Source organism: Ornithorhynchus anatinus, chromosome 1, assembly GCF_004115215.2.
Source record: "Ornithorhynchus anatinus isolate Pmale09 chromosome 1, mOrnAna1.pri.v4, whole genome shotgun sequence".
NCBI classification, from domain to species: Eukaryota; Metazoa; Chordata; class Mammalia; order Monotremata; family Ornithorhynchidae; genus Ornithorhynchus; species Ornithorhynchus anatinus.
The window spans coordinates 11,493,558-11,513,074 of record NC_041728.1 but is presented as its reverse complement, the minus strand read 5'-3'; the positions used below and the strand labels follow the sequence as shown (position 1 = coordinate 11,513,074).

The 19,517-nt window shown below is 38.4% G+C and overlaps 1 protein-coding gene across 9 annotated transcripts in view; it reads right to left on the bottom strand.

Moving 5' to 3' along the window:
* Positions 1-19,517, bottom strand: part of MCTP1 (multiple C2 and transmembrane domain containing 1) — a 381,506-nt gene that overhangs the window by 131,592 nt on the left and 230,397 nt on the right. For 8 of the 9 annotated variants that reach the window (XM_029071442.2, XM_029071444.2, XM_039911174.1 and 5 more), the window contains 5 exons: positions 14,041-14,143; positions 12,104-12,206; positions 11,672-11,773; positions 11,223-11,297; positions 9,147-9,266 (listed from right to left, as the gene is read on the bottom strand). In XM_029071442.2, the coding sequence (XP_028927275.1) occupies positions 9,147-9,266; positions 11,223-11,297; positions 11,672-11,773; positions 12,104-12,206; positions 14,041-14,143 (503 nt within the window). The remainder of the gene's footprint in view (positions 1-9,146; positions 9,267-11,222; positions 11,298-11,671; positions 11,774-12,103; positions 12,207-14,040; positions 14,144-19,517) is intronic. The other variant, XM_039911172.1, reaches the window with a different exon arrangement.

Genomic DNA, 19,517 nt, shown 5'->3' with positions numbered 1-19,517 from the left:
TAGCATTCAGCCTGATTTACTATTCAAATCGGAGAAATGAGGGAAAGTATCAAGAGTTCTGAAAATCTCGTTACATGGTTTCGTGGTTCGATGTCAAGACTTTCAGGCTGTGCTACAAGACAGCAAACACATGTTGTGTCAGGGAATAAACCAGCGCACAGGGTGGTGGGCAGCAGTTTCTTGACGTGGGAACTGGCTCCAGGCTTTGTTCCACTTTTGTTTCAGAACGTTTGATGGGAGTTTTCCAGACAAAAGCCTCTTGATTGGGTGTCACTGGGTCAGGTTCCCACCCTGCCTTGCCTTTAACACTCACTCTAGCTCCAGTTAGTCAAACAATAAGGAAGGAGAAAAATAAGTTTGGGGCCAAACAATTCAGTACAGTTTGGCAATGCAGGCCTCGTGTAGACCCAGCCCACGTGAATTATGGGGGTAGGACCCTGGTATTTTTTATCTTGGAGAACCACATGATACCAGCTTCTCCTTTTCTCCTCCTTCCCAAATTCCCTCTGAACAAATGAATCATTTTACCACTTAAGACATTATTCAAATAACCATCTTCATAGTCTCATTCAAAGTTTCCTTTACTACATTTTTTTCTAAATTGGTGGCATGGCCAGGACTGCAGTGACAGAGCTATAAACTGAAAATGAGGAATGCCCTCTCTAGAAATGCATACCACAAAAAGAAATTAATTGAATGAGAAAAGTATAGCATGCCCTGGGGTGCCAGATGTTGATTTTGATAGTTTCACAAGTGCTGCTGTTTGGTTTCACACAACTTCTGCTTGTAGGGAGGCAGCACTCATGACACTTAAATATGAGATTCTTAGAAGTCTCCTCCCAGTAGAGCATTCTCGGAAACCAGGCCAAGACAACAGAAAAGGGACAAGTGAGTACTGAAGAGATCCAACAACCTCAAACTTGTGAAAAATATGGAAGTTTGAGCCAAGAGACTGAGTTTTAGTCTTCTGATGTGGGAAGCTGTGAGGGGCCTTATGTATCTTTAAATGGAAATAATATTACATACTTTCTGTTATGGTAACCATATGAGAAGAAATTAGATTGTTCTTGTGGGGTAATACTAAATTCAATCTGTGATTGACTTAGTGGAAAGAACACGGGCTTGGGAGTCAGAGGTTGGGAGTACTAAACCTAGCTCTGCTACTTGTCAGCTGTGTGACTTTGGGCAAGTCACTTAACTTCTCCATTACCTCATCGGTAAAGTGTGGATTAAGACTGTGAGCCCCACATGGGACAGCCCGATTACCTTTTATCTACCCCAGTGCTTAGAACAGTGCTTGGTACATGGTAAGCGCTTAAATACCATCATTATTATTATTACTAATAATAATAGTGGTACTTGTTAAGTGTTTACTGTGTACAAAGCACTGCATTAAGCACTGGGCTACATTCAAGATAATCAGGTCGGACATAATCCTTATCACACCCGGGGCTCACAATATAAATAGGAGGGATTTCCTCTCTCTTTTGCAGTTGAGGAAACTGAGGCATAGGGTTAAGTGATTTGCCCAAGGTCACGTAGCCGTTGAGGTGTAGATTCAGGATTAGAACCCAGATCCTCTGACGCCCAGGCCCATGCTCTTTCTACTAACCATTCTGCTTCCTGGGTATACCTGTGCTCTTTCTACTAGGCCACACTGTTTCTTGGGTATGGGTTGTTTTGTTTTTTGAAGTTAGCATTCTTCCAAGAAGCCAATTTGGATCATCCACACTTATCTGGAGCAAATACTGCTGCTAGGCTTACCTTAAGGAAAGAGAATCTGTTGCCTGAATGCACGCTTCCTGTTTGTTGCTTCACAGCCAACTTCTGTTCACTAAAATATCAGTGCCCCAGGCACCTGTAAATGAACCAGTCCCTCTCCTTTCTAGGTAAGGCTGGAGACCTTTGGGGAGAGTGCTGAGGTAACTCCAATATTAGGTGGATTTGGCTTTTCAGATTCAATCTCAAAACTAAATTATTTCACAAGGACACCCATTAGATGGCCGATGAGGGGCTAACTGTAATGACAGTGACATGGCTTTCAGTTGGGTGTGAAAGGTACCGCCAATAAACAACTATTTTAAAGGCACTAATCTGATTTAAATCAAGCTTGCTACATTTTTTTTTCAGATCATTTAGAAAATCCAAGGCATATTTGACAAAACCACGAGTGCCTAAAACTGATCACACCCATCTGTATTGGGTAGGCAATCTTTTTGCTAAAACAAAAAAAGAACATTAAGGATCTTCTAAATTAAGATGTGTTTCAATTGCTCAAAAGGCAGGGGTGGGTGGTGTTGAAAATGTGATAAGCAGAGATAGTTGTTTCTACATTAACTTTTGGAGCTAAGATTTCATTTGGATCAGGGTGGAGGGCAGAACATTTCTCGGTAAAGAAAACTTGTTTTGAGGGCAGAATTTAAAACGGTGAGAGGAGTTAATGGTGAGGTAAGACAGAAAAGGAGAAAAAGGTCAGAGGAGTGAGAGAGTTCGGGTCCTCTGGACCTGCAGTCTGGAAATCCAACAAATCACCAAACACTGAATGATTTAAGTCAATATCCAATTCAACCCATCAGCCATCTCAATTGTGGAAAAAGTTAACTGGGCTCAGATTAGGGAAACGACTAGAGATCAATGACAGGTTCGGTCACTGATCTGAGCATTTGACAAATGTTGGGAAAATACCGGCTCCCAGGTGTTTGATTTTCAGTGATTTGCTAGGTAAATTCTGCAAACTGGATGTGCCACTAATTGGCAATGGACACTCCAGTGGAGGGGAGAGTTGGCAATTATCCAGTTAATTTGATCAACTTAGACAGCCAAAGGATGAATGAGGCTCCAAGAAGGATTTGTTTTTGGTCTTAACTATCTAGTTTGGCTGCCCACATGGTCTAAATTAATTGGACAACTGCCAACTGTGCCCCTTCGTTTCATGCCGCATTGACACAGCCCTACACTGACAACTTTTGCAACAGTCACATCGTGTTTTACTCATTCAGTAATGAAAATGGCACACATTAAAGGCAAGAATCATAAGCCCACACATTCATATTCCTTCTAAGATTCTCGGCAAACATGAATGCTATTAAAATAACCTGAGGAGTTGAAGTATGGAATAGAGTCAATTATTCTAGACTATGTGCTTTCATTATGCATTTTGGACGTTACTATTAGGGAGTGCTCATTCAATCAATCATGTTCACTGAATGCCTACTCTGTGCAGAGCACATTACTAAAAGTACTTAGAAGAGTACAATATTACATAGTAGACATGTTCCCTGCCACAAGGAGCTTAGAGTCTAGAGGGAGACAGATATTCACATAAATTAACTATGGATTCTCACATAAGTGCTGTGGGGCTGAGGGCAGGGTGAAAAGCTGCATGGCATAGTGGATAGAGTACGGGCCCGGGAGTCAGAAGATCATGGGTTCTAATCCTGGATCTGCCACATGTCTGCTGTGTGATCTTGGGCAAATTGCTTCACTTCTCTGTGCCTCAGTTACTTCATGTGTAAAATGAGGATTTTAATTTGGAGCCCCATGTGGGACAGGGACTGTGTCCAACCCGATTTGCTTGTATCCAGCCCAGCACTTAGTAGAGTGCTTGTCACAGATTAAGCACTTAAATACCACAATTATTATTATTAATAAATGATGGTTTTTTGTTAAGCGCTTATATCTTTGTTAAGATACAAGGTATTCAGGTTGTCCCAGTTGGGTTTATAGTCTTAATCCCCATTTTACAGATGAGGTAACTGAGGCACAGAAAGCCAAGTAACTTGCCCAAAGTCACACAGCTGACAAGCGGCGGGGCCGGGATTAGAACCCACGACCTCTGACTCCCACACCCGTGTTCCTTCCACTGAGCCACGCTGCTTAGTGCAAATTCAAGTGCAAGGGTGATGTGGCAGAAGAGGAAATAAGAGCTTACTTGGCAAAGGCATCTTGGAGGAGATGTGCTTTTAATAAAGTTTTGAAGGTGGCGAGAGTGATCATCTGTCAGAAAGGAGGAAGGAGTTCCAGGATCGTGGCAGGATACGGGCAATGGATCGGCAATATTCCTTCCACAGTGCACATAACTGTGCCTCAAAATCATCCTACAGCAGACCCCTTGTTCGTGTCCTCCCTGTGGTCTGGACCTCCCTTCCTCTTCATATGTAATTGAACACCATTCTCCCCATCTTCAGAGTCCTACATCATCTGTGGATGGCACAACCACCCTACCTGTTTCAGAAGCCCACAACTTTGGTGTCAGACTTGACTCCGCTCTCTCATTCACCCCACACATCCAATCCTTCACCAAAACCTGCCAGTCCCACATCAGGCTCCTTTCTGATCTCCCAACCTCCTGTCTCTCCCCACTTCAGTCCATACTTCACTCTGCTGCCCGGATTACCTTTCTACAGAAACTTTCTGGGCAATTCACCCCCATCCTCAAAAATCTCCAGGTGTTGCCTATCAACCTCCATATCAAGCAAAAACTCCTCACTATTGGCTTCAAAGCTCTCCATCACCTTGCCCCCTCCTACCTCACCTCCCTTCTCGCCTTCTACAGCCCACCACACACACAATCCGCTCTTCTGCTGCTAACCTCCTCACTGTGCCACGTTCTCGCCTATCCCGCCATCAACCCCTGGCCCACAACACCCTCCCTCCTTTAATCCGCCAATCACATTTCCTTCCTTCAAAGCCCTACTGAAGGCTCATCTCCTCCAAGAGGCCTTCCCAGACTAAGCCCCCCTTTTCCTCAGCTTCCCCAACTTTCCGTGTCACCCTGACTCATTTCCTTTACTCTACTCACCCCATAGCACTGGGTTATATATGTGCAAATCAACAATATTATTTATATTAGTGCCTGTTTACTTGTTTTGATGTCTGTCTCCCCCCTTCTAGACTGTAAGCTCGGTGTGGGCAGGGATTGTCTCTAACGATGAATCGTACTTTCCAAGTGCTTAGTACAGTGCTCTGCACACAATAAGTGCTCAATAAATATGACTGAATGAATGAATGAAAGGAAGCCTTTTCTAACTAACGCCTGATCTCCCCACCTCATTCTCCCTCCCTTCTACATCACCTATGTCCGCTCATCTATTCTCCCTAAGCACTGTGATACTCATTCCACCCCCAGAGCACTTATGTACATATCCTTATACTCTGTTGCTTTCCCTACTTGCAATTTATTTTAATTTCTGTCTCCCCCATTGGATCACAAACTCCTTGAGGTCAGTGATCGGGTCTACCAAATCTATTGTACTCTTTCAAGCTTAGTACAGTGCTCTGCCCACAGTTAGCACTCAAAACCATTAATTGCTTGATTCACCTGGTGTAGGTACACGGCTGCCAAAACTTAGACAAAAGCACAGCCGTGGCCAAACTGAGGCCATATCCCCATGGAATGGAAGCAGTGAAAGAAACAATTCCTCAGTTCTCCCATCCCTTTTTGCCTTTTTTCAGCCTCTCAATCTTCCTCTATCTCTACAGCATCCTTGGCTGCTCTGGAAAGGTGAGAGAGATCCTGAAAGGGTTTGGCAAATGCAGCTTCCACCTGCCTAATTTCATCACTCTGCATCACTTCCGCCTCCTCCACCAAAGAATCTTGACGGAGGACGGGACTCTCGCTTACTAAACCTCCTGAGATTCCAGCTAAGAAAGGACAGTGATGGTACCATGCTTCTCCACAAGAAAGGACACACATTTATTTCATAAAAAACAGTCAAACGTTCAGGTGGGCAATTAGAATGCTTTATAAAGGCAGTTGAGGAACACAAGATACTTTAAGGACATGGCATTCCTCCATAATTCACGTTCAATGTTCCCGTAAGTAAAATATGTGTCTCCCTTTAGTTGCTCTTTTACAAATTGTACTTTAAAGGCAAGAGGACAGTTTTGATAATGCACATCTTAAACTTTTCATTAAACTACCAAATTTAAATTCTACCTTTTGGTGCACTCTGACATTTTTGTCTGGCATTTTCATTAATTTTGCGACATACATAAATGTAGCTGAAATGTTAACTGATCAATACTTTGTCTCTCTCATGTAGCAGTAGAGCTCTGCTCCCCAAGGACCACACAGCAGAACAGAAATTAAATGTGTAAAATATCAAATGTTAATGTTAAACACAGCCGCACTTACCGTATAATGACTGAAAAGGCTAAAACAATTCTAAACGGACAGATGGTACCACAAATTATCTACAATCACATTTAAAGATTAAAGTTTGTCCTGTAAAATAATTCTCTGACGCACACTGAAGTGTGTCCTTTTACTGATATCTCAGTTGTCCAATTATTTTTGCGCTCATTACAGTGAGAAATGACAGTATTAGAAAAAGAGAGAGAAGGCTCTTTTTTTCCCCCATGTTGCACCCCCTGACATCCACAGAACACAACTGTCTGGTCAAGAGCCTAATGAAAATTAAGCCCAATTTATTAGACATTTTAGCATCTATCCTAAGTTACTCCAAAAGAAGAGCACTGCTACTTTCAAAGAACTGAAGTGTGATTTTTGTATATGAAGCACACATTGTAATCTGATATAAACTCAAGGTCTGATCTATAATGCACAAAGCAAGAAGAGTCACAGCAATTGGCTCTTTGTTTTAATTTCCACAGCAAAGCTCCTGCAGATTTAATTTACTACGTCAAATGATTTCCACTATATCTAGATACAGAGAGTATTAAAGACAGTACGGCAATTATAACTTTTCATTTTTTGTTTTTTCCCTTTGATTCAAGGCATACTTTTAGTTCCACTTTGTTGGTATGATTTTATTTTTCTTGACCCTACTGATCATCCAAAATATCACCTAAGGGTGTGGGAGAAAGGGTAAACTCATATTTTGATATAAAACTGTGCTAATATTACAGTTCAAATTCAGAGGGTCCTTGAACCAGTTTTATTTGCAAAAAACTGGTCCAACCGTCACTAGCATTAAAATGGAACTGTAAGATTACTAAAGTTAACGGAAACAATGTATGCATGCAAGTACTGAGCACTATTCACTTACTTTATTAATGAAAAGTAACATAGATTTTCAATTAATGCCTAAAAAAGGCCCTACTTAACTACAGTTTGAGATGCTTCATTTATTTCATGTTCAAAAAACCAAATAATGGCTTCTGGGCCATATTTCAACCAAACATTATTTTAAAAAGCTGAGCAATAGAGCCCAAAGAACAGAAACACACCAAGAAGACTTGTTACTATGGAGAATCCATATTTAAACAGGTTTATGTTAAAGATCTATCCAAAGCACCATTTGGCTTACTTGCAAAACAACAATTAACTTTAGCAACATTTTACAACACAGTCTGAAAGGAGGAAAAGGGGAAATTTTTGCAAGTACCCAGAATGTGAGCTCGCTGTGGGTGGGGAATGTGTCTGCTTACTGTTATACTGTATTTGTCCAAGCGATTAGTACAGTGCTTTGCACACAGTAAATGCTCAACAGATATGATTGAGTGACTGAATACTTGAAATCTGGCTTCCATTTTGAATTCATTGTAGGAGGGAACTTCTAGAGACAAAAGTGACTCAAAGATGGCTGCTATGTGCTGCTACAGTAGAACATCATTGTTCCCATGTTTCAGGGCTTCATAGGTACTACAGCCCCACCTGAATATTAAAATGACAAAACACTATATTTTAGAAGCTCAATATCTGTTTCTAAGGTTAGGGGTTCCAGTCCGCAAGGGGGGAGAAAAAAATCTCAGCTAATATTTCATTTTCCCCAAACAGAAGTCTAAACTGTAATAAAAAATCTCTAGTAGAATACCTTAATATTTTTGCTGTGTCAAAGGATTATTAAAATTGCTTCACTTCATGCAGAATTGTCACAAAATCTTAATGTTGACAGCAGTGACTTCCATGGGAAAGCTAAACGTATATAGGAAGAGAGCAGCTTTACTTTCTGGGATGCCTATGAAATCTGCAGAACCCACTCCCTTTGTTCCAAGAGCATTCAGTAATGGGGTTTCCATACACTGACCAAGAGGACAGGAGGCTTCAAAGCACTTTAAAAGACGTGCACCCACAATTCTGAACCACAATTACTATTAGAATCAGTTGCTTCTGAAGAGACTGGCAAATGCAAGGAGGACCAGCTATCCCTTTAATTGCAACGTACAAAATAAAGGGAGCTTTGGATTTCAATTGGAAGAGAGAAATTTACATTTCAAACTGTCCTCAGCTTATGTCATCAATTAAACAAATAGCCCAAGAGTCTATGTTAAGAAATGGTCTAACTCTTGGCACATCAGCTTAGTATCACTGAAATGTAATTTAATTTAAATTTTCTCCAGCTTAATTTTCTTATCATTTTAAATAATTAAGGTAGCAGAGAATAAAATGATCATTGATAAGGAGTCATTCTGATTATATCTCTGGTTTTCATTTTTAAAAACCTTACATATACATACTTCAGAAATAATGAAATCTCTTTTAATTGATCACATCAATCTATTGAGTCACATTTTAAAAATCATGAGAATTGAACCATGTTCAGTGGCTTTTTATTCATTTAAAAACCAAATCACGGAAAGTCATAATCAAGCTATGCATGGCCTAGTGGTAAAAGCATGGGTTTAGGAGTCAGAGGGCATGGGTTCTAATCCCAGCTCCGCCACTTGTCTGCTGTGTGACCTCAGGCAAGTTACTTAACTTCTCTGGGCCCCAGTTACCTCATCTGAAAAATGAGGATTAAGACTGTTGGCACCACATGGGACAACCTGATTACCTTGTATCTAAGCCAGTGCTTAAAAACAGTGTTTGGCACATAGTTAGCGCTTAACCAATACCATAATTATTACTATTATTATTAGTTTTCAATACCAGGGACCTCTAGGTGTGATTCTACAAGCCATAATTTTTTTAAAAAAATTGAACGATATTTTCCTTCAGTGTGGGGCATTTGAAAAATTGAAATTTGTCTGAATTCTCAGAACCTGATACATCAGGTTCTCTTGATTATTTCACCATGTCTAATCTTTCAAATTCTGGCCCACAACAACCCCCTCACACAAGATGCACAGATTGAAGTTTTATCCTGCAACATGAACACAATTTTAAGTACTGCCACAGAAACACGGGCTCTGATTTCTGATTGTAATAAATAACGCTATAAAGAAGAACCTGAGAATCTTACCACAAAAGCAGCAAGACTCCTTGGAGGTGAATCCCAATCAAAGCAACTGTTAATGTAGTAGGCGGCGTTGACGAGGACCATGACGCAACGTTTCATGCGGACGAAGTTTCTTAGCAGCAGCTTTGGGCAAGATGGAAAATAAAAATATCAAATTCAATAAGATCGAACCACTAGGATTGCTACAGGTTCATCATACCCATTCGTATTGAATGGGGGTGGTAAAAATGTTTATAAATTTGCAAGATTATGTCCTTTGATTCAGTCTACAAGAAAATTAGGGGCGTGAGAGAGGAGAGAAGGAAGAAATAGAAAAAGATTTACGAAGAGATAGATTTTACCACCTGTTGCTCTAAATTCTAACTGGAAATAGATATACTTGTAAATAAATGTGTGATCCAAATTCAAAGTTATTTCACACTAAAAAAATTAAAAATTCTTTACTACATTTCTGGGGCAATTTCTTTTTGTATTTAGACACTGTAGATTATGCTACATTCAAAAATGAATATTATTTGCCTTCATTCGGGGACCAGTCTGAGTATAAATTGTCTGCACTTTAGAGGATTTGATGTGAAACTCCTTGCTTTGAGATTTCAATTTGAGGACTATTCAAAATCTAGCAAAAATGTATAACAAAAGAATGATTTTATTTTCGTATATGGTTTTCTTTTCCCCTTCAATACTTTTCCCTTTAGTCCACTAAAGCTCTACAAATCACTATTAGTTTACCCCAAGTACACTTCAGTTATTTTCTCAATACTAGGCTATAGGTTCAGAATTAGAGAGAAATACAATTTAATTGCCTGAATAAAACAACTGCACGGGGGAACAAATCATTTAATTTATATTTCAGCACTACTATTAAGACATTAATTACAATTATAAAAAGCACAGCCTGCCGAATCATTTGTAAACAGATTTTCAATAATATATATCATTAATTTAGGCATATTTCTCAAGAAGCATGTTTATTAAAGTTTTTTAAAAATTCAATGTATAAACCAATACCACCTGGCACTTTTAAACTTTACAAGTATCTGTGTAAAGATTACTGCCCTAACCATATGCAAGCAGGCAAGATAACTTCCTTATAATGAAAATGGAAAAAAACAAATATTGAATCAATGCCTTCCTTGTTTATTGTAGTAGCAATCAGATCTCTGAAAAATATTCTCTTACGACAGTGGTAAAGTTTTTTTATTTTTCATTGAAATAATGGAAATTCACAGGGCATTTTTATACCAAAAAATATGCCGACACTTGTAAACCGTTAATTCTCACTTCATTTAACATCTTGAAAATAAAATACTTCACAATCCATTCTTCTAAAAGCTACACAGCTACTCAAAAGTTTTAAAAATATGCCAAGTATAACTAAAACACAGAAAGAGACCGATGGCAAAAATTAAGCTTTTCCAGTATATTTTATCCTGGCACTGTTACTTGGAAACAGTTTTTGAAAATGTATACCCTGCACTTTTACCTTAGAATTATAATTTTATTTTTTAAACACCTAATTTAAAAGGGATGATTTTTTTTTCTATCCTGTTAGAAAACATCAATATTGTAAATCTGCTGGCCAGAGCTCAAGATTCACCTCTAGCACAGTTTTTCTGATTAAAAGGAAAGAGGGTATTTTCTTTCCCCACAGAAGATGGACTCTTCACTTATCAAGGCTGAAGGCAAAAACTTCCTTCCTGGCTCATTTTACATTCACCTGCATCACACCTAACATGTCTGAATAAACATTTGATCTTAGCTGTGGTCCCCACAGTTGTACATTTCAAGTACGTCAAACTAAAGTGATGTCTAAATTATCATTCTTTTACACTTTGAATCAACAACCCACAAACACACACACTAACAAACTTAACATTCATGGGTGCACACATTCCCCACATTTTCGGTTAGGTTTTGGCTACTGTTCTTCTGAAGAATTAAAGAACAATCACAAATAATTGATCTAAATATAATATTCCCCATTTCAAGTTGATTCGAGACAGTAAATTTAGATCATTTGCAGAGCCTCTCTGAGTACTTTTTTTTTTTTTTTTACTTTTACTTTTGGATTTTTACCTGTTTAGAAAGTCTGTTTTCCTCTTCAATGTACTTCTGTTCTTTGGGTATTAATGTTCGTATGCTGGCTTTCACCTATGCAGCAAAATATGTGTCTGTTATGGATTTTGACGTTAATCATGTTTACTAGTTAGACATTCAGCAATCTGCAATCCTTTATCAAGTTTCAAAGTCATGGCTGCAAGGCTCATAAAATATAAATGTATAAAGTTACACATGCCCGTTCGTCTATTTCTTACATCAGCAGCAGCGGGAGCAAGCAGCAGAAGCAGCAACAGCATAGTAACAGAAAGAGTGGGTGTGCCATGCAGTGGCAGAAGAGTATTCTTCACTATACATCAAGGTTTTGAGAAAATGAGGAATGACAGAAATTCTCTACGAATCAGGAACAAAAGCTTTCATGAAACTGAACTCTTTAGCAGTACAAAAAAGCCAAAGTTAAGACTTACAGCATTAAAAATCACATCTATTTCAAGATAGATGACCCCCTTTGTTGGCCCTGTCAGCTGCTTGTTTTTCAAGACGTAGGCTTTCTGTTCACCATTTTGAATCTGCGGGAAAAGGACATGACAGCCGTCTGTCTCGCGGTCTCCACTGAATACACTCCCTCGGTGACCTCTGACCCCCAGCTGCTGAAACTGACAGAGAACCCAAAACAACTGTGGCAATTCTGACAAGTACCTGTTCATTACCAGGACCAAGTCTGTCAGGAAAAATTAACTATCATGGGATTCAACATGGCCGTGAATTGAGTATGTTAAAATTTTTAGTGTTCTTATTACAGACCTCGGTTGAGAAATGACAGACATAGGGACTGGATTTTTTTTTTTCTCCTAAAGCAAAGGAAACACAAATCCGCATGTCAGGTGAATGAAACTTACAGACAGTAGCGGTATGGCAACTTTGCCTAGGAAGTCGGCACTTCGATCTCGATCTTCGTCATAAACTGTCACTTCGAGAACTGAGAGGATATCCTTAATATTGCTATACAGGAAGAGAAGTACACAGATAAGATCTCCCCAGTTCAGAAGTTAATAAGGACAAAAAAAAGTATTTGAAAAGTTAGGGAACCCCTTAGCGCTTTGTACACGAATACAGAAATAGTTGCATACACACTGTAAATGAGCATCAATTGGAATTTCCCAGAATGCATCATTGGATGGAAACTGTCTTTTCTAACACTGCACTGATGGTCCCTTGTGCATTTAGAAATCATCCACTTGGTCCATTCACTGAATGAGCCATTATTAAAATCCACAAATTTTTAAAGCCATCATAAACCTGTTTCCCTCTTCACCTTCAAAGTGACCACCAACACAATTTAGCGAACTTTTAAAAGCATAATTATAATTAGTTTTGTTATTATTATCAACCACAACTGACCCTTTTGTTTCAGAGTTGTTTTTGTCAGAGCACTAATCAACATAATGACAACTACATATATAAACATATATATGTGTAGAGATATGTATACGAGCGCGCGCGCGCACACACACACACACACACATATTCAAATGGATCTATCTTATAGCTATGAGACTACACTGGAACCTAGAAATTAAGCACAGCTTCCTGATTTCCATAGAAGACACATACTTTAAGAGGTTCTGTTGGGCTCACTATTTTCATAAACACAAAAATCAAAACCCAAATTGTTTATTCTGTGATCAAATTCATTTCCAAGCAAACAAGAATTAAGGGGGAAAAAATCTGAGCATATCTACTAAAAACAACACACGAGAAACATCATTAGTTTTGATAATAATCAATCTAATCATTCAATTGCCCAAGTGCCTAAAAGCACTGGGCACAGCTGGCTTATGAGTTTGCCTTTTACACTGCTGACCAGTCTTTTGTTTGTTTTTTTTTTTTAAAAAATGGAATTCCTTAAAGACAGTGAGATAACTGTAGTGAATAACTCGTTGCCTCTCAGAGCAGATAGTTTAAAAAAAATTAATGAAGAATTTGGAATTTTTAAAAAACACACTTTAAAACTGTCCAAAAACTCACGAGAAGGAATATGGGGAATTTTCTTTAGAGTTCATTATTGAGGCCTTAGGACTGAAAATGGGGTTTTAGAGATCCAATAGCATACCCACTGCACCTTGTACATAATTGAACAATTTCAGAACTTCAAGAACAAAAGGAAAACACAGACGGTGCACTCAGATCAAAAAGTAATATTTAAATATCAGTATGCTAAAATGAAACAAGCCAAAGCTAAATATATCTGCTGAATTTATGAATGGGTTCTTGCAGATTTCAACAACTGAGTGATAATAATAATAATGGTATTTGTTAAGCGTTTACTATGAGCCAAGCACTGTTCTAAGCGCTGGGGTAGATACGAGGTAATCAGGTTGTCCCACATGGGGCTCACAGTCTTAATCCCCATTTTACAGATGAGGGAACTGAGAAGTTAAGTGACTTGCCCAAGGTCACACAGCAGACAGGCAAGGGAACAACTGAAAGAGTAGAACTCAGTTCTCTTTGGTATCAGTGTAATTGGGGAGAATTTTAAAAATATAAAACAGCACCCCACTTAATGAGACAATTAGTTCTGTACATCTTCTTCTGAATATCTTCAAAAACTAAATTATGAAATACTCTTCTCCTCAGCATAGTTGGTTTACTTAAGATCAAAGCTCATTATAACAATGGTCACTAATTTTGAAAAGTGCCCAAATGGCTCAATGGAAGACCTACTGCATTGAATAATGTCACCAGATAAAATGTAGACTTTTCAGCTGGAAAACTAAGCCCCCTTAAAATTCCCTTCAAGTACATTAGTGAACTGATTTTGAGTTCTGGAACTTACAATGTGAAGACTTTGTTCCAGTCAGGATTGAGGTTTTTGTAGACTGTGTGGGTCAGTAGTCTGTCATTGTTCAGTTCAACCACACAAAATGGATCACTTTTACCTACAAGGAGAGATTTCAAAGAAAAATGCATTAATAGCAGCCCAAACTCACATGTCATGGAGTCTTCTGTTTTCTGAAAAGAGGGGAGTTTGCTGAGACCCAAAAGTCAAGTTGGCTATCTTTTGAACACAATGAAGTTAGATGTAATTGGATGATGGCAACAATCATTCTGATTCATAGGGAATTTAGGAACTATGAGCAGTAACAGAGAGCAAATTATATATTTGGCATTTCAATTGACATAGTTTTTTCACAAAAATAATAATATAACTGTCAATTATGAGAAAAAATGAAATGCAGTGTTCCTCACTAAATCCACTTTCATTTATTGTTTCTATAATGACCATTTTAAAACTTACAGCCCTTGCTTTGTTGCATACATTTTTCAACTCCTCTGATTAGTTAGCAAAATGAATCAAGTATTACTAAAGTTTACTGTCTCCCACCAAAAGGGCAATCTGGTAGGGTTATCCTGTTGGCTATTCCTTTATCTTAGGACATCACACAAGAGAAAGTAAACCCTCTTTGCCAAAGAAGCTTCCTCCCTTTGAACTGGAACATTTGTTTCTAACAGGCAGGTTAGTTATTAGTGTGCTATTCTTTAAGAACAAATTATTGAAGGTTATAGCCTGTCTGTAGCGGCTCTGTTGGAGTCAAATCTTTCACTCTCAGCACCATTTCCTGATGCTTTCAATATTTCTGAAGCAATGTCATGCCTTATAAGAACCCATAAATTTTGTGGCTCTGTGGGATGGCATTAATGATATTAGTTCAGCAAGTAATTTGTTTGATACCTTATACAAATGACAATCAAATCAATATTTAGACAAAGCTGTCCAGAGGTCATAGCTTCTAAACTACAATATTGATTTAGACTACATCAGAGGTTAATGTGCATATTATTAACTTTAATGATAAAGAATAATTGTTTTAAATGTGTTATGAATTGAGTCACTTTGGTTTACATTTCTGAACAAGCTGAAATATCACTGAAGCTTTTCAATTAAACTGTAATCAAAGTAAATTCATTATCTACTAATGGTTGATAAACTATGGAAGTCATTAGTGATATTAACCTTCCACATTCTAACCTCAAAAAAATAAATTTTGATCTATGCAGCTTTGCTTTTATCCCTTAGCATATACAGTAATAATAATAATAATGTTGTGGACTTTAAGTGCTTACAAATGGTTTCTAAGCACCAAACTAATCTCTGGAGAAAATAGAGTTTATTGTAGGTGGAACATGGTCCTGGCCCACAGTCTAAGGAAGAGAGAGAACAGGCACTGAACCCCCATTTTATAGATGAAGAAACTGAGGCACAGAGAAGTTTAAATTACTTAGACCTATCTCTTCTAAATTTCCATATCAGTACTCTCTCCCTACCTCTATTCCATACACCTCAGAAAAATTAAGGACATCACAATATAAATTTAAATCGTATCTGTGAACTTTGTATCTACAGGCAAGCTACTGGATAATAATAATAATAATAATGATGGCATTTGTTAAGCACGTACTATGTGCAAAGCACTGTTCTAATCCACTAATAAGAAGAAGAATACCTGTGGTATTTGTTAAGTACTATCCATGTGCCAAGGAATGTACTAAGCACTCGAGTGGGTGCAAGGAAATTGGGTTGGACATAATAGACTTTCTCTGGAGGATGAAGACCTTTTCCTTTAAAAGTCTGAATTAGAAATCAAATGGAGCAGCTTAAGCCATTCCCTTAAACAATAAACCAAATTGTTATGAATCTAGTCATAATTTTTCAAACTACAATCTATCAATTTTCTCCCATCTATAGTAGCTCTAATGACATTTTCTGAAGGTTATATAATCCTACCCTTAAATTTGATAAGATTATTATCCATTGATGGTATACCTTTCTTTTGGAAACATATCTGAGGTGTTTGGGATACATTTATTCCGGATCACTAGCAGACAATTTAGTGCACACTGACATCTATCGCATTAATATTTTCTGACTTCAGAATGATTTGTTCCTTTAAAATTTACCCTTTCTTCCTGTTCCTGCTTATTAAGTGCCGTCGAGTTGTATCCGATTCATATGGATTCCATGGATATACTTTCTCCAGAACGTCTTGTCCTCTGCCATACCCTACAACCTACCGGTTCTTCCATTACAGTTGTTATGGTTTCAATCCATCTAGCTGTTCTGCCTCTTGGGCGTTTTCCCTGGACTTTTCCTAGCATTAGTATCTTCTCCAGAGAATTAGTCCTTCTGATTATGTGTCTAAAATATGCTAATCTAAGTCTAGTCATTTGGCCTACCAAAGACCACTTTGGTTTAATTTGCTCCAAAATCTATTTGTTTGATTTTCAGGCAGTTCCATGGTATTCACGAAAGACTTCTCCAACACAAAATTTCAAAATAATCGATGTTCTTCCTATCCTGTTTTTTTACTGTCCGGCTTTCAGATCCTTACATTGTCACTGGACACACCATAGAGGTGACCATTTGTTATATAACGATTTGTAAGAGTTAGTGAGGCTTTCTACACATGCATGATTTAGGCACCAAAAAAGGGAGAATGTAGCAATGAAGTTTGGCATAAAGAAAATATTTCTTATAAAGAAGTACACAAGCCAGACTTGGAATTCATTATCAGGAAGCAAAACTGTTCATAGGATTGGCTTGAGTGTGAGCAACAGTTGGCATGAAACCAATCGTTTCCCTCTTTTCTTTACCTAAATCTACCAATAAATGCTCCATAAGCACCTGGAAGTGTCTTAAAATGTTTCTCCAAAAGGAGAATGATACAATCACCAGCCAAAGGAATTTTTGAGTGCATCTTCTAAATTAACAACTCTCTCCCAGTCTCCAAAGCCCTAACAAAATCACACCTTCTCTGGGGGATCTTTGATTAATCTCTCCTCTCCCCACCATATTTTCCCCTGCAGCCACTTCAACACTTCTACATTATCTATGAACTTGAGTTCTCACTCCTAAGCACCTGAGTATTCATCATCTAGACTATGATCTCGTTGTGGGCAGAGAATGTCACTGTTTATTGTTGTATTGCAATTTCCCAGGCATTTAGTACAGTGCACTGCATACATTCAGTGCTTAATAAATATGAGAGAATGAATCTTTCCGCCTCCTCCCTTCCCATGGCAGATACACGCATGTCTTTAAACTTGTACTTCTCCCTACTACCTTGAATTTTTTTTGTGTGTCTATCTCCCCACCAGATTGGAAGCTATTTTGGGGCAAAGTCACTCTACTAACTCTATTATACTCTCCCAACTGCTTAATACTGTGCCCTCCATTGAGTAAGTTCTCAATACATTGATTAAAATATTCTCACCTGCAGATTGCTTAGGAACCTGTTGTTTGCCTACTTTCTAGCAACAGTATAACCAAGAATCGGTATAACAAGTTCTTTGTATATACATGGAGAATTAAAATCCAAATATAATTTTAACACTATGAAAAAGGTACAATATGAAAAAGCACAAGTCAAATATTAAAGCCATTCATCACTTTTTATTTTAAATATCTGTTTATTTCTAATTGTATTTTCTATCTAGTTTGTTAAAGGGTGCTTTAAGTGACCATCTTGTCAACCACTAAACTTTTACTGCCTTGTTTATCTGCCATTTATACAAAAGCAATCTTGAAGAAATCTACTGTTGGTCCTATCAATTATCACCTTAATTATTCCTTTCCTCCATCCTTTTCATGCTCTAGTATCAGACTTTGTGATAGTCTGCATTTGTCCCTTGAGAGTTTCTGCCTGGAATTTCCACAACTATTTTCCGTATATTTCGCCTTCACTATGGGCTCAAAAGCTACTTTTTAAAAACATTCACCTTCAGTCCCTAAATTATTTGCATTGCTGTATTCTCTTTGTCCTTGAAGGGAAGAGGCAGAGTGGCAGCATATGGGAGAGTGGAACCACCGAAAGGCTGAGGTTTTTTGTGGCATACTAGAAATGAAAATAATTCACCCTAACCACCCAACCTTCCATCTTTCTCACCCCGTCACTGGAGAAGCTGCATGGTCTAGTGGATGGAACACAAGATAAGAGTCAGGAGGAACTGGGTTCTAAAACCCAGCTCTGCCTTTTAACTGTTCTGGGCAAGTCACTTCACTTCTCAGTGCCTCGGTTTCCTCATCTGTAAAATGGGAATTAAAACTGTGAGCCCTATGTGAGACATTGACCGTGTCCAACCTAATTAATTGGTGTCTAACCCAGTGCTCAGTACAGTGCCTGGCACATGGTAAGGGCATAACAAAAAAACACCTCCCACTTTAAAAGAACACTGGCACTGCTGACTGTGTTATAATAATAATGATGATGATAATAATGGCATTTGCTAAGCGCTTACTATATTTCAAACACTGTTCTAAGCGCTGGGGCAGATACAAGCTAATCAGGTGGGATGCAGTCTGTCCCATATAGGGCTCACAATTTTAATCCCCATTTTACAAATGAGGCAACTGAGGCAGAGAAGTTAAGTGACTTGCCTAAGGTCACACTGGAGAAAAATGGCAGAGCCAGCATTAGAATCCAGGCCCTTCTGACTCCCAAGCCCATGCTCTATCCACTAAACCATGCTGTTTCCATTAGATATGAGTAACATTGCCTATTTTCTAGAAAAAAATACCATTTTCTTCATTATGTTACTTAAAATACTCTAAAAGAATCCTGCTAATTTCCAGTTACCTATATGAGGAAGAATGCTATTTCTGTTGAATACCTCTAATGCTTGTGGGAAGCCTTACAATTTTGTTCTCCAAATCTATCATGCAAGGGCTTCTAAAATAATTCATATTTGGGATGGCGATGCACTGCAAACTACCTTTCCCCATTAGGTAGGAGTTTTTGTGCTTCTTCTTGCTACTCACTTTCAAAAATGATACTGAGTGGCAACACAACTAAAAAAAAAAAATCAAAAAATCTTAGAACTAAAGTTCAGCATAAAAAACGACAGCCATCAATTCAGAGTAATAGCTTTATTCTGAGAAGTTGCATGTACTAGAGGAAAGACCCTGGGCCTGGACATCCGGAGACCAGCATTCAAATCCCAGCTCTGCCACTTGCCTGAGGTATGACCTTGGGCAAGTCACATAACATCTCTCTGCCTCAATTTTTTTTTTTGCATAAATGGAGAATATATCATTTTCCCTCTCCCTTGCAGTCTGTGAGCCCCATGTGGGACAACTTGTATCATATTTACCCCAGTGCTTGGTTCAGTTAGCACACATTAAGCACTAAACAAGCACCACAATTATTATTATTATTATTATTCCACACTAGGTAGGGGAAGACCTTATGTCATAGCTAGTGCCAGACGCTAATATCAGATCCCATGGGAATCTAGCAATAAATGCAGGTTAATTAA